This window comes from Euprymna scolopes, chromosome 5, assembly GCF_053919585.1.
Source record: "Euprymna scolopes isolate OS-2025 chromosome 5, ASM5391958v1, whole genome shotgun sequence".
Classification (NCBI taxonomy): Eukaryota; Metazoa; Mollusca; class Cephalopoda; order Sepiida; family Sepiolidae; genus Euprymna; species Euprymna scolopes.
This window is the reverse complement of record NC_136486.1, coordinates 94450281-94466738: the sequence shown is the minus strand read 5'-3', so window position 1 is coordinate 94466738 and position 16458 is coordinate 94450281. Positions and strand designations below refer to the sequence as shown.

Below are 16458 nucleotides of genomic sequence, written 5' to 3'. Positions count from 1 at the left end.
TAATATATATATATATATGTATATATATATAATGCGTGTGTGATTTTAATATGAGAGACGTGGCGGTGTCTATCCGTTTGTCCACGAATCACCTTTAGGCGACCAGATGAATGCCAGTTCCGCGCGGGCGTGTTGGGTTTCTGTTTGCTTGAAAATTTAGACATAAGGTCGGTTTATAATATTGGAAAATTTCATCTCTCCCAAATGTAGTACTTTGGATTGAAGTAAAAATAAATATTGGTTCGGTCATAACCAAAACACGCAAACACTTTATAGTTTACTAAATATTTTACAATATTAATGTATTTATAACACACATACACACATATATCATACATAATATATATATATATATATATATATTATATATATATATATATATATATATATATATATATATATATATATATATATATATATATATATATATTTGGAACGTTTATCGTAAACCACGCAAAAGTAAATAGATTATATTGGAAGCGTGATAGGTTTTCTACTAATTGTAAGCGTAAGTTGTGCAAGCTGACTCTCTTGTCAAATGACGGCTTTCTTAATAATATGGAATCATATCAATCATTTAAAAACAACTATTTCGTCTGAGCTCGTCTGAGAACCAATGTAAAGCCCCTTTGTCAAACATTTTACGAAAAACACTCGTCTACCTTAAGCCACTATAAATAATTTCCGCCCCTTTTTATCTGTGCCTAAATTTAAACGTAGTTTCCATGAACAAAGTTTCTATCTTAGAACTGCACGCCTGTGGAACTCTCTTCTGTATGCCTGCTTTCCAGCTGACTACAATATGGTCGTCTTCAAGTCCAACCTAAAACAAGGTTTTGATGCGTCGTCCACTTAAATACTCCAATTTACCAAAGTTTTACTTCTAACGATTAATACCATTAACTACTGTACACTTTGGGTAACACGGGTTTTGATAAGTAGTGACGCCTTTGTAAAAAAAAAAAAACTACCTTTCCTTTTCTGATAATAATGTATAATCGCAGCTTGTCATGTTTTTAATGTTCTAAAATGTGTTGCTTGAACGTCACGTAAAAATGCATAATGGTACAATATCTGGCATTCTGAAGGATGTTCTACCCTAAATATGAGCAAGATGATAAGAAAAATAAAATAAAACGAATACAAGTTCTGCGCTTTCTGGCTAGACGCAGCTAAATAATCGATATAAGCTTCGAGTCTGTTGCAAACGCATCACATTTGTTAATTAGAGTGAAGAGCCATCTGAGGTCTCCCAGACTGCTAGTAATGTAGGGTAGCATTCTCCTGAGAAGATACCGCGGCTCGGCGAGAATTTTCCTTGATGCCGTGCTCCACTTTTTAAACTATGAGTAGATATAGTTAAACTGCAGTAAATTATCTTACGCAATAGACCGTGATCTGCCTTTTAATTCTTTTATTCTTTTACTTTCGGCTGCTACAAATGATGAAAATGTGAGGATAGGGTCTTTTTCATGAAGGCTTGTTAATGAGGATGTCTGTTCCAATTCAAAATGCTACATCTGGGGGAGCTGAATTTTCACCCTATTATAAAACCGCTTTTGTGGCTCTCTGTCATGGTTACAGTGCGACTTACAGAGATAGGAACGTTTACACAATTTACTTCTCGCTATATGGTGTTTACAATGGTTGAGGGACCTTTTTATCGTGGGTGCCGGTTTGCCAGTATGTATTCTTGTTGTTGTTGTTGTTGTTGCTGTTGTTGTTGTTGTTGTTATTTGCGCATGTGCCCTTCCTTGTTTCGAATAAACCTTCCCATGTAAATTTTAGAAAATGCAGTTTAATTAATAATCAATTTTAAATAATAAAGTTGGCTTTAAATTTAACGTCTTTGATGTCTGATAATATCATTACATCTTATTTTTAAACTAGTTTATTAAAACTGGTTTTGATGTTACCAATAAATAAATAAATGAATAAATAAATAATAATAATAATAATAATAATAATAATAATAATAATAATAATAATAATGAAAACCCTTGAATTCGGGGACTAATACACACGAGACACATGAGCGAGTTAGACAAACTGCTGCAGAGGCAAAACAAGAAGAAGCGTTACATATAACCAAAAATCAAAGCTGCATATCTATAAGTTCTTTATCCCATTCTCCTCCCCTCCCATTGCCCCATCAACGCCCCACCCCAAAAAGAGTGATGCCAAATAGCCGAGAATGATGGAAAGACCGAGGAGCGAGCACTGTCACCTGCAATTATATTTCATAACAAGAAGTGGGCGTCCGGGATTTCCCGGGAGTGTCCCACAGTATATTACGCTTAAATATATGTTATGTCATACAAATATCTTATATACTTTTACAGAGCCAATTCTCTACAAAATAATATATGCATATAGTCCTGATTTCAAAAGTTAAAAACTGGACTTGGGTTCTATCCGATAGAATTGAATGCAAAACATTTAACACTCCAGCTACGTTCTTTACCGTTTCAGTTTTCGATAGATAGATAAAAAAATAAATATTAAACTACCTAAAACTATGAGTAAATTTGTGCATGGATGAAAAAAATATATATGTTAGCAAGATGAAATAATAATTTCACATTTCAACTTCCCGACATATTGCTGAACGCATTATTCACTCATCGAAACAATGATTTTACTCCTCATAAACCCTCTTTGATGCATGATTATTATTTCTGTTAAATTTAGTGTTATGTAGAAAGTAGTATAAGAGTTTATCGGTTAAATATTTTCAAACAGACACACACATACATACATCTACTGATTTATTTATATCGGATATATAATACAATTACTGCAGAAATTCCCGTCTGGACCAAAGTATCGTAAGTTTGACGCCACATACAAATTCAATCCATCTAGGCTAATAACCACTACCTTATGTACATTTCCATCATCATTTTATACACATTCATCTGCAATATTAAAAGGCTACACTGCATCCTACGAGAAACGCCTCTACAATCGCACCATCTATAGAGGAACTCCCCATTTTCATCTCGAAATATTTAGTCCTACCACTACTCCCAGTTGTTACTGGAACAGATTTTATACTATCCACATATTCTGTGCTTTCACCGTCCGTTACTGGTTATTAAATACATAGACCTAACCAAATCTTCACAGTTTCCGATTACTGAAGAATCACGGATCCCTCGCCAATAATTCATAATTAAATGTTCAATATTTCAGGATGTTACAAAGAATAAAACTACATATTGTTTATCTTCACACTCATGCGCCGGTCATTTTTTTTTAAATATAGTATTTAATATAACTTTTAATTGCATGTGGGGGATTTCTTTTTTGCTTTTATCGTTTATATCTTTTTATTATAACTTTTTGTGAAGTGTACGAGTTTGAGAGTCCGTAATCAATAAATAGTAACGTTTTCAAAAGAAACTAATAGTCGGATTATCGTGAAGATATATCCAACAATTCATAATTTATAAAAGTAGATACAATAAAACTTTATATGTATGCAGCACTTAAATCGTTACATTTACAAAGATAATATATCTATGTAACCTAGAATATCTAATCGAAATTTTATAATAATACATTTATATTTAATATGACATACAAATTTAAGGTTATATATATATATATATATATATATATTTATATACACACAGTTATATATATTTGTGTGTGTTATATATAGATATACTTTATATTGACGTATAAGTATTCTTTTTCTCTTTATATATGTACATATATGTGTGTGTGTTTGTATTCTCTCTTTCAATACATACACACACACATATATATGTGTATATTCCTTTTCAATGTTTACTTCAGAAATGTAACAGAGCATTATATTTCAATAGGATTGAAAACGGATCCTTTTGAAGGGGTTGGAGACGAATAAGTGCTAAAAAATGTTTAAAATTACCCGCAGAATGTAATAAGAAAGTTACTTTATAAAAAAGCGAAATATTTGTGGTGAGGGTTTTCCGGGTGTGGTTAATTTATGTGAGATTTAAAAAAAAATATGTCCAAGTGAAAATCACTTTCGGGTCCCTCAAATAACTGTTGTGTCGCATAACAGCGAACCAGTGTCATGTTTCTTGCTCCCTTTTGTTTGATTTTCTAGGATTCTGCGTAGACTAGGAGTGTCATGTGCGTTCAGTCCTCTAGCTCGCCCCTATGAACAACCAAAACGAAAAGGGACCACACATTTGAGCCACCGTGAAATCAGAGTTGCTGATTTGCAATTGAAAGATTTTTTGTCATAACTGCACTGACAATCTCTTTTTAATGTTTGCAATAAAATAAAGACTAAGTCTTCAGAAGCAGACGAAAGGAGAGTGTGTTTGTTTGTTAATTGTGTTTGTTCGGAATGTTTTCGTTCTTTTCATGTTTCAAAGGAGCCATTTATAGTGCCTAAGTATACGGTGAAAACTACTGAAGCGTTCAGATGCGTCGTTCAGGCATTTTTGTTACTGTTTTTTTTTTTTTTTACTTTAAAACGGTTGAAGGATCTTAAGGTGACGAGAAATTTGCGTTCGGGACGATTTGCATACTATTTCTTTGCAACCCAATTGTTATAAGCGGAAGTTGATGGACGGACTAAGGAAGCAATGCCTTATCAATAAGTCTGATGTTTACTTCGCTCACACAATATACAAAACCGTCAAGACTATTTATCTCTCTATTTATGTATGTGGTCCATCTTATAATATGTCAGTTAGTCTATATAGTAATTTTGTCTGGGTTAGTCAATTATTTACAGTGATCTCCCCTTTCTTTATCAACCTTTAGAGTTAGATATACTGCTAACGTTCCATAACGTACATTGGAGGGTTTCTATAGGTATTTTGAAGGTTCCAGCACTGAAACACGCTCATACAAGTTCTGTGTCTTTACTATAGAGATTCCATTGGTATCTCAAGCATCGCAACCATTTTGAGGTTTTATATTCATGTTGGTATCGATGTTTTTACAGACAAAGGGACTTATATAGAGAGAAAGAGACTATTTAACTTTGTATCAATATAGATGCCTTGTTTTTTTTTGTTTCTTTTTTACACGGGGATGATCACTTATAAAGGTCACTCGTGGATAAAGATTAATGAGTGCCAGTAGGTGTGATGAGTTGTGGTGGAAATTAGGAAGAATTGTTTACATTGGGCTCAATAACGTCCATGTCGTATGTAACTGAAAAAAAAAACAAAAAAAAAAACAAGGTGAGATTCAATTCCAGGGCAGTTCCAGGAAATAAATCCTGTTCACGGAACTCGCGTTTAGTTTTATACACAAATACAGTGTAGGGGGAATTATTTAGATTCGGTTTAACTGTTGTGAATTTTTTTACAAAGGGTGATTTAGATTGAAGCCGAGTGGAGGACTTGCCTTGAAAATAACGATAGAGCAGAAAGAGATTCGCAAGATCTCTTCTCCGGGAAAGAGATTATAACGAGGAAAAGAACGTCGGCTACCTAATTTCTAAGCCTGTTCTGAATACAGTCAAGGAAGGAAAGTTTTTTCTAACAGCTTCCGTTTCGATGTCGCAACAGTATTCCATATCCGCATGTATTTCAACTTTTTTTTTCTAGTACTTGTGACGTAGTGTAACTATTCGAAACAGTTCGAAAAATGAGCTCTAAACTGATTCTTCAATTAAATTCTTTGACGGTTTGCTGTAAATGCCCGCTTGAAATTATGTGTGAATCATGTTTTAATCAGTATTATTAAGCCTACGCCCGAAAAACGTCACCGTAGAAGCAATGTACAACGCTTCTCGACACATGGTCGTAGCACAACTGAGCTTAAATCTATCCTTCCTTCGATTGTGAAATATTCGCAATAATCACTCGTTCATCAACAACAAGTGTGGACGAAACGAAACACTTAATAATGAACAAAGTGTCTTCCCAAGAACTTCCAATATATGGAATACGATTAAATGGGGTTGCTTATCAGCTGACTATAATATAATGTTAATACATTCTTATCAAACTTGTACTTAAAAAAAACTATTTAACTCATCATTTCCAATCCGATTAAGGTGTTGTTCGTCTCTGACAATCTTTAATGACGTTTTCGCTGTGCAAAGCTGTGACTTTTACAAACAAATGTAAAAATTGGTGTACTTAATGTTTTTCCTTAAAACAGAACTTAAGAAACACGGTTCATCATATAAAATCCATTGAACAACTGGTTTTATTTGAAATTATCAAAGTTGAAAGAGTGGTAATCCGTCTCGCGTAGTAGCGTAAGTATAAGCATGGAAATAGTCCGCATTAGTGGCTAGTAAACCATCCTGGCTTAAAGAACCCACGTCAGAAATGACGACAAGATGAGATGTTATCGTCGATATAATTGGAAGGGATTCTGAGCGTGGGCGGAAATCGTCGAAGTTTAGTAATAAAATAGACTACTTCAGTCGGCAAAAAAATGAAACACGAAAGATAAGATGTAGAGATTGAAAAACTTCAACCGAAAATAACATAAGCCTTTAAAACAGAACGCAACAAAGTAGACACGCGCGTACGCGCGCACACGCACATACACACGCACACACCTATGTGTGGGTGTGCTTATATATATTCTCAACTTTTCATTTTTATCTCTATCTTACAAAAGTGTCATGTTACTAGCTATAAATGTTCGTCTGACGTAAACAGTCTCGTAGTCTAGACACCTTCTAAACATATACATAATATGCTAACCTATATTTTATTTACTTATATAAATTCGGCTTTGATTCCACCATTATGATTTATTTGAACCTTACCTGGCGTATTACTAACTTGCAATTTAAACTGCAATAAATTCCAAAATCCAATCCTCAAATCTCAATTATGAAAATAATTCAACTCTCTGTTTTCAAATCTTTCTACACGACAGTAAAGTTCATATACTTCGCAGTTAGGTTCGTTGATGACAAATTATTGCACTTGTAACATTATTATTACGATTTCCATCAAACGTTTATTACTGCCGGGGATTGCACAGCACATTTTCATTTGTTTATTTGCCTCCCCACGAGGGCAGAGTTAGATATGAGGTTCGTTTTTAATGTGTGTGGGTGGGTGGGTGAACCAGCCTCTCCCCCAAAAAAGGGGCACTCTGGTCAGTAATAAAAAAATAAAAAAATGTGTCAGTCATGAAGGATTTCTTCTCCATTAACCGAGACCGAAAAAGTGTAGTGAAGCATTTGAAGAACATATAGTATTTATTTGCTTCCCCACGAAAGCAAATTAGACACAAGGTTGCTTTTTTAATGTGGGGGAAAACCAAATCCCCCAAAAGGGGGCACTCTGCCAGTATCCAAATAAATAGTAATCGTATCGGTATGAAGTGTTCCCCCTACATTGAGGAAGGACCAATTACAAGTGCATCATCAGAACAGATACTACACTTTGATCAACAGAAAAAAAGTACATTGAAAGTAATTCTTGGTTTTTGCTACTCTACCTTGCGTTTAAGAAACAGCAGTACTGCTATAAACTTGGAAGTGCCATCCAGACCATCCTTACCTTGCGTTGTCAGAATACAAAATCTGGTTCAAAATCTAGTGGAAGATAATTACGTATCTCGCCTGCAACACTTCCTCACAGTTACGATGTTGATGGTGTTTCTCTTCTCTATTCGATATTTCCCTGATAAGTTATCGCCGGAGTTTCAAGACACCACTCCTTTGTAAAACCTAAGCTCGATCTCATCTTATTATAAACACAGCTGTACTATGTACCTAAAATGAAACAGAACTCCCATGAACAAAATAATTTTCCAACAACTTCCTACGATTGAAACATACAAAAGTTTCCTACAGACAGATCGTTTCACGTTCAGTGTAATCAAACATACTTTATATCGTCTTTTGAGTTAATCATTGTTCTGAATCCTGTCAGTGTACTCTTTCATGATCCGCCTGAAAATGTAACCAAACTTTACCCTGTTCATGGTAAGTTGTGGACAATTAATAAAATACACATCTGTATTATTTGTTTATAATATTTCACCCGTGTAACTGTCTGTACCAAATCGATACCTTAGTAGAGTGAGCACAGGAGAAAACCACTCGCTTCTCTTCGTCAATCGTCTATTGATATTTACCGAAGTGGGATTCCTAATTCCTCATGTGAAAAAAAGCCTTAAATTCTATATGTAGCAATTATGTTTAATACATGTTACGCTCTTATGATTAAATAATTGAGCAACCTATTGGATTTATTTCTATCCAACGAAAGCCAGAATTAGGCGCATACATCAACACACACACACACACACACACACACACACACACACACACACACACACACACACACACACACACACACACACATATATATATATATATATATATATATATATATATATATATATATATATATACGTTTTTTTATTACCGTATCTTTCTGTTAAGTTACATTATTGTTTCAGCTACCCGGTCGTTTTCTTGGCCGTCTGTAGCTTCCTCCGACTTTTACAGAAATGTTCGTTATTATCGGATGAAAGAGTGAAAGAGTGAATGGGGTCAGGGTGCGAGGAGGGCGGAAGCAAGAGAGGAAGGGAACAAGGGGGAAGGTTGGAGGAGGTTCTTGGTATGTCGGTAATACCAAGCACCCCTCCCAACTTTCCCCTTTGTTCCCTTCCTCTTTTTTTCGCCCTTCTCGCACCCCTTCCCTGACCTCATTCACTCTTTCACTCTGTCATCCCATAATAACGAACATTTTTGTATAAGTCTGAGGAAGCTACAGACGGCCAAAAAAAACGGCTGGGTAGCTGAAACAATAATGTAACTCAACAGAAAGATACGGTAATAAAAAATAAAACGCATATTTGCTCTACAATAGTATTGAGCACTTTATTCAGTTTTTATTAATTACCATTTCCACTAAACTATATATATATATATATATATATATATATATATATATATATATATATATATATATATATATATGTATATATATGAGCCATCTTTTCTGTTTATGTGAATTCGGTTTTCATGGACTCAGGATAGACAGAGTCCATTTTCTTTTTATTTCACGCAAATGTACGTTTCATGTCTGGCAGTGTTTTTAAAAAAGCTTTGTATCGGGATGCCTCGGATAAATATAAAAAATCGTTTATCGAAAACTTTGATTAAAATAAACAGTCTGATTTTGACGAAAGTTCACACTGTGATACAGCCTAACATTACAAGTGCAGTTTAGAAGTTTCATCACGGCACATGCAAAGAGGTCTAGCGCATAAAATCAACAGTAGCGCATTCAAAACGAATGTTTCTGTTTAGAACACAATTGAACCATGATACTCCATCTTTTGCATTGTAATCTTCAATTGAATCTATTATATGAAAAAATTATCGCATAAAATCGTAGGATATCTACAGTGCAATGTAGACAACATGCTATCGTAAATAAAGTCACTAGGTGGAGGAATGTGATGCTTTCGCGCGTTGCACCGAAGAGTGCGTCTATAGTAGGCAATAACCTAGGCAACGTCGAGTCTCCATTCATTCTAGTATATATATATATATATATATATATATATATATATATATATATATATATATATATATATATATATATAAAACACCTGCGGACAGAAACAACTACGTCGCAATTGCGTGGGTCTTTAGTCGATAAAAGTAACATACAGCCCCTCCAGATGTTATTGATTATATATATATATATATATATATATATATATATATATATATATATATATATATATATATATATAAATTTGTGCGTGTGAGGAACTGATAGCATTTATGCTAATTGACTATATTGATCTTGGAAAACCCCCACGCAGATATATACGTAAATACTTCTGTCTTTGTGCCTGTCTATATATGTTTATTATATATATATATATATATATATATATATATATATATATATATATATATATATATATATATATTAAATATAATGTATTACATTTATATATTTTCAGTGTTAAGTCCAACACTGAAAATGTACAACACGACTGGGAACAAATGCCGAGATAAGCGGAGAGCACATAGAGCGCATAGAATTCTCAAATGGTCACACATCTGGTTCTAACCAGGCTCAATGTTGCTTAACTTCGGTGATCTGACGAGAACTGGTGCGTCTAAGCGATTATGTCGAAACAAATTATATATATATATATATATATATATATATATATATATATATATATATATATACGCGCACACAACAACTATAGATCAATGTTGTATTGCGTGTATCTATGAGTATTTTAAATACAATTGAACAAATTCATAATGTAAAAAAAATTCGCCATTAGCTACTGATATCGCAAGCAACTAAAATTAAACTTCGCGCAAATGTCTGTGATCTTCATGACACAAAACAAAAACTAATAGAATTGAAATTGACACTTTTAATTCAATATTTTAAATCACAGTAAATACGATTTGAACTCACAAAAAAGAAACGAATTCTAAAGTTCTGAAAGTTAGTTACTAATCGAAACAACTCATTGTTAGCTATCTTAAAAGAAAATACAAAACTCAGTTTCAATAACTGACAACAGATTAAAACAAAACTCTTATATTTGGCATCTAATAACCTATATTTCTTCTATTCGTCAGCTTTTTATTAATCGGAAACATTCATATATTTGTATGTTTCTCATTATATATATATATATATATATATGTATATATATATATATGTGTGTGTGTGTGTGTGTGTGTGTTAAAGAATAACAGCTTATTCTTGTAAGTGAGTAAATATGAGATGGGATAGTCGAGGATTCGAACTTGCGAATCTAGATTTGGAATTGAGAATTCCGATCATAAACTAAAATAAATACAGAATGTTATTGAAAAATGGAATGTAGAATTGCCATTGTTTAGTTCACATAAAATAGTTAGATATTTGTTTATTGAAAAAGAAATGCAATGATGTAATTCTGTTTCTGTTTATGAAATTGATTAAAATAAGGAATTTAAAAACGGGCAATGGAAATTATTAAACATATTTGTAAAGTGGGTTAGGAAAATTAGGTTAGAGGAAGTATGTCAGGCCACGAGTATGATATGCACGTGTTGGTCATGCAATAACGTCATGAGTTTTCAATATAGGGAGCCTGGCATAGAGTAAGTCAGTCAGTTAATCAGGGGAGAAGAGAGGAGTCAGAGACAGAGCTGACATGGAACCTTGGAAGCGAAGGGGAGAAGAAAGAATCATGCAAAGACTTGAATTCCTTGATGCAAAGCTATTAACCGGTCGGAATAGAATAAGCGAACAACTTCATCTTTTTGTATATGTGTCTTCGTGTTATGTTATTCAACAGAAAAGGTATTTTCAATATATATTATAAGAACTTTGTGAAAATCATCATCTCAAAAATAGGTAAAGAAATATATGTGTCAATGTTATAGAAACACTCCCATTCACAGAAATGTCAAAGAGTATAAATGTCAAACGCACTATCTCTCGGTCTATCTATCTATATATCAAATCTCTTCGCATTGTGTATTACATTCTGTCGGTTCTACTGTATTAATATGTATCCCGCCACTTTTTATATATGCGATATATCTGCACATAACATGAACACTCTAAGCCTCTTACTAATATGAACCACAACAAATATATAAGCCGTCATCTTAATAACGCAGTATGTAACATATATATATATATATATATATATATATATATATATATATATATATATATATATATATATATATGAAATATAGTCGAATAACTCTACACATACGTTTAATGGGGCATAAACCGTCTGGTAATAATACAATATATAAAGAATAAAATGGCGAGTGACATCAATAAAACGCACGCATGTAAAAGCAATAAAGTTCAACAATCTCGTATTTTATCCTATGATAATCATGTATTTACACACCTCCGTTTTCATCTGTGTTTCTCCCATGGCTTTTACTTCTTTTTAGTAAGTGCAACATATTGTATGTTTATGTTACGAACCTTAAACAAACAATGTGCTGCTGTTCCTAGAGACGTCTACACGCTGCCCCCTTTTTAACAATCTTTGTATAGAGACAAATCGCGAGAATAACATGTTTCCACAAAGAAAAAGAAAACACTAAGAACAGATAACAAAAAGGGAAAAACATTTTAGCCAGAAAGAAGATTCTAATACAAAAAATGAGATCGTGCTTAAATATTTAACTATGAGTATCGACCATGACTGATTAAAGTTCAGTTCTCGAGTGATCTTGGCTAATTGTTTAACGACACTGACTGAAAACTGGGCGTGTCAAGTTCGAATCCAGTTCGTTGTACAGAAAGACTTTCATCACACCAGCACTTGACTATGTTGCTAACCTGCTACAAAATAGGAAAGTAATATAAACAAATTAAAATTCGTACATAATAAAATGTCAATCTTGAGCGTACTTTTGTCAAATTCGTTCCTATTTCTTCCACTTTATTTTATTTTTATTTTTGTTCTTTAATTTTCGCGTTCAATTAGCGTTATCTTTTGGCAAAGCAAGAAAGATAACTAGCTTCTGGTCGGTTATTGTGTTACGTGGCCGTCTTTTGGATTTTTCTACCTTATTTTAGGATTAGTAAGTAAGATGGTAGACAATAGTCGAGGTGGTCGGAAGGCTCCCTTAAAATTAGCTACACAAAGTTGCATGCAAAATCGTCAATCCTTTCCCAGGATCATTCAAATATTTGTATATTTGAGAAATCACATAGTTTGATGCATTATGGTTTTCTTAATCGTGAAATTTCAGTCTATTCATTTCATATACCTTGATCGTCAAAATCAATTAGTCAACTTGGGCTCTCAATTCATGCCCAAATACCACCGGCAGTTTCATAATTTGCTCTGTCGATCTGAAGTAGATATTTACATGCTGCCCAAATAAGCATGACATGACACAAGGTCAGTAAGTGAGAATGTCTAGCCACTGGCCATAATGGGAGAATACTCTGGCCTAGCAAAAATTGCCTGGGCATCTCTATCGGCATTCCTCGATAGGGCGGTCAGAACACGCAATAAACTTGCCCACCCGAAAGTCGAATGAAAAGTCCTAAAAAGGTTAACCTCTTTTGTAATACCCAGGCGGCACACCTCAGTCCGATAGGTACTGGGCCAGTTCCTAGCCCCGCACCTGTCGGATTGATTGTCATGAATAGATTCTTGACCGGTACTTTCTACTCAGTCCCCAAGCAACCGAAGCAGCTCAACTGAGGTATGGCCTGATCAGTTTTAGGAGACCTGGACTTTCACTTAGTCTATCATATAAATCTCACCTGCCTGTTTAAATGTATGTATGTATGTATGTATGTATGTATTATGTTTGTATATCTGCCTAAAACTTTCGACAGAGGCGACGGATTTTCACCAGATTGGTATCATTTTATAGCTCCACCCTTCGGACGATAAATATCGAAAGATTGGCAAAAAAAAATTAATTCGTTCACTCTCAATTGGGCACTAATCTACAGGGAGGGTCGGTTTTTATCGCTGACATTTTTTGCAAGTCATTAAACTCTCGACGTTGCATAAAAGGCGGTATATCGACCGTCCGTGACGTCACAACACCCGGTAGGCACATCGGTAAAACTGTTTTGTATTTTTTCATCTTTTTCCTCTGACGCGTTATGGGTTCGAGCCTTCTTACTACTCCTTTTGTTTTTGTTTTTTTATTATTTTATTTTTGTTTGCGCTCGCAATTTTCCTTCCCCCCCTCAACTAACACCCTTATACACGCATACACTTTTTCCCCCGCCTCCGCGTCGCGGATTCGAGCCTGTCTTCCTAACACACCTTTTTTTTTTTTCTTTTAAGCTGCTCTATACACACCTTCAAACACCTGGGCAACGCCGGCCACTCAGACTAGTAATTTACTAAACGAAAGCTGGCGTAAAATTAACTATAAAATTGTATTAAAACCGGCATGGTCCATAAATTGCAAAAGTACTAAAAGAGTTTATTCTTTAATGCTAAGCGTTCAGAATTTGTTTGGCATTATATTCACTTATAAGCTTATTCCGCTGGAAGTCATGCACTGATACGTTTGCAATTAAGCTACACAAAACTGTCTGTTTTATTCCCTGGTAAGAATCACCAAGACAATAGGGAAGAAAGGAGCGGTATCCCTTCAGTAAAAGTCAGATGCACTGAAATTTATTTTCTCGATAATCATTAGACATCAATTAATATATATTCCTTGGGCATAAAATAATTGCTATTAAACATATAACGTAATTTAACACTTGATTTTTCATATACTCGTTTTTTTTTCTGTGTTGTACGACCCGGGTTTCTTTGTCTCTTTTTGTTTCCTCATCTCTCTCTCTCTCTCTCTCACTCTCTCTCTCTCTTTCTCTCGTGCTCATTTTTTTTTACCTTCAGAATATCGTTTGGACCAATATTTACTAAGACCGATTCAATGACTATCTTCAACAAATCCATATCTATTTATAATATTTTCTACTTTCGGTATGTCCGATGATTACATAAGATTATATTCAAAATATAATCAAAATATTCTAAATATATGGAAATTGGAGGTTTACCATTTATCTTAGAGGGAGAAAAACCTTAATAAGGATGATCCGTATCTTGCTTGTCACCGATTCTCTCCTGCTTAGCAAAGATCCGGAAATTGAAGTGAACTGATAATCCATTATGAAATAGTCTTGTTCCATATTACGAACCAAACCCTGCTATGTTTTCAAACAATGAAACCACAGTCAGTGAATTCCATAAATGTGACCACCCTCAAAAAAAAATGTCGATTTACATTTTCTGTTTGTCGAATTCCTCCACATAACACCCAAATTAAAAATGCTAAATTTCACGTTTTTATTCTTGTTTCTTTTTGTCAGATCCTGATGCATGGCTTGGAAATTGGTCTATTTGACGAAATCGAATCTAATGGCGAACCATTACCCGCTGCCATGATCGCTCGGAAATTCAATTATGATAAATCCATGACGGAACGTTTTCTCAACACACTAGTATCTTTAAGCATACTAGAAAAATCGGAACACAAAGGTAATTATCACTATGAACGAGTTTCACAACTGAGACATGCGATATATTATCGGTAGCATTTGCATGGTAAACATGACAATATTAATTAAATATGTTTGTTCTGGTTATCGATCTATTGACAAAAATACTTTTTACTCTGATAAAATGATAAAGTTCCAAACTGAATCCTACGAAAAGCTTATCAATATATTTTGAAGTGCGAACTTCTGACCTATGCACATTGGTATATTAATATCGGGATATACGCTTATTTTTATAAGTGTAAGCACAAGGCTAACGCCTATACTAAGTAAATGATCCTTACAGACTTCTGAACACATTGTTTTGTGTCAGAGTGATAATGTGAGCTGTATATACTTTAATTTAGTTCTAAGTAAAGAGTGTAAAAGTGAGGTAATAGCCCTTCGGGCAAATTCAGATTCCTTTGAATTTTGTGAAATTTTAACAATATGTAAAAGGACTAAGTTATTAAATATTCTCGAACTCACAGTTTATTTTGGATATCTTAAACGGTATTTATGGATATAAACTCATTTTAAAAATCAGATTTTTAGATTTTTGTCGAAATCAAATTCACATCTATTAAAAATCAATTAATAAAATTCCATGATTCTAATTACTTTTTTAAACTGTAAACTTTAGCCTTAAATTGTAAACTTTATTTGAAGTAACTCAGACATATAAGTGATTTTAGCAAAGAACAATAAATATTCTAACCATATGGTTTAGTATCATTATAGTCTTATCCTAATCCTCGTAAGAGGGCATACAATTGACACATGACTTGTCTTTTTGTGAAAATAATTTTGCCCGTTCTGAGACGCGTATTCATTTGGATCATGATTAAGAAAATTAAAATGTGACTACTTAAAACGAAACCATACAAAAGACACTTATTGAGCACTAGTAAACCAGACAGATTTCAAACTCACCCACACTTATTACGTAAACAAGACGTAACACATGGTTCCAATGCCATCCAAAGAGATGTTGCGTGGATCGATATCTTCGGGAACAAAACGGAGAAAACTCTTATCAAACTATTTTCTCATGATATTTCTCAGTACCAGGATACGATCAAGAGATTTACCCCCTCGGAATTCTACTCGGTACCTTCGCTTTCTTTAATAGTTTAAATATTAAAATAAAATGTGTAAGAAGACTACTATATATTCTTTTGCTAACTTAAGATGTTCATATATAAAAATATATTTGCATGGCCATTTAATTGACCATCGGCAACCTATCAATTTTCCTAGAAATATGTTTTTTACACACTGACGTATATTTTTACAAATGTGATTGAGCTCTAATCCTGTTGCGATCATACTTTGCGTAGAATTGCAACCGACATGTTACCTAAGAATGATAATACGTAAAATCATAACTGACACATTATTAAAATTATGTCAAAGACAAAACTAAAGTCTATAATGGATTGTATAGATAGCAATATTTAGTAAAAACAATTTCACACTCCTCTGGTCT

General features: G+C 33.8%; 1 protein-coding gene across 1 annotated transcript in view; it reads left to right on the top strand.

The window, feature by feature from the left end:
- The window catches only part of LOC145276926 (acetylserotonin O-methyltransferase-like), a 67199-nt gene that overhangs the window by 31729 nt on the left and 19012 nt on the right, over positions 1 to 16458 (top strand). Inside the window, exon 2 of the mRNA XM_080128400.1 lies at positions 14802 to 14970. Within this exon, the coding sequence (XP_079984526.1) occupies positions 14802 to 14970 (169 nt within the window). The remainder of the gene's footprint in view (positions 1 to 14801; positions 14971 to 16458) is intronic.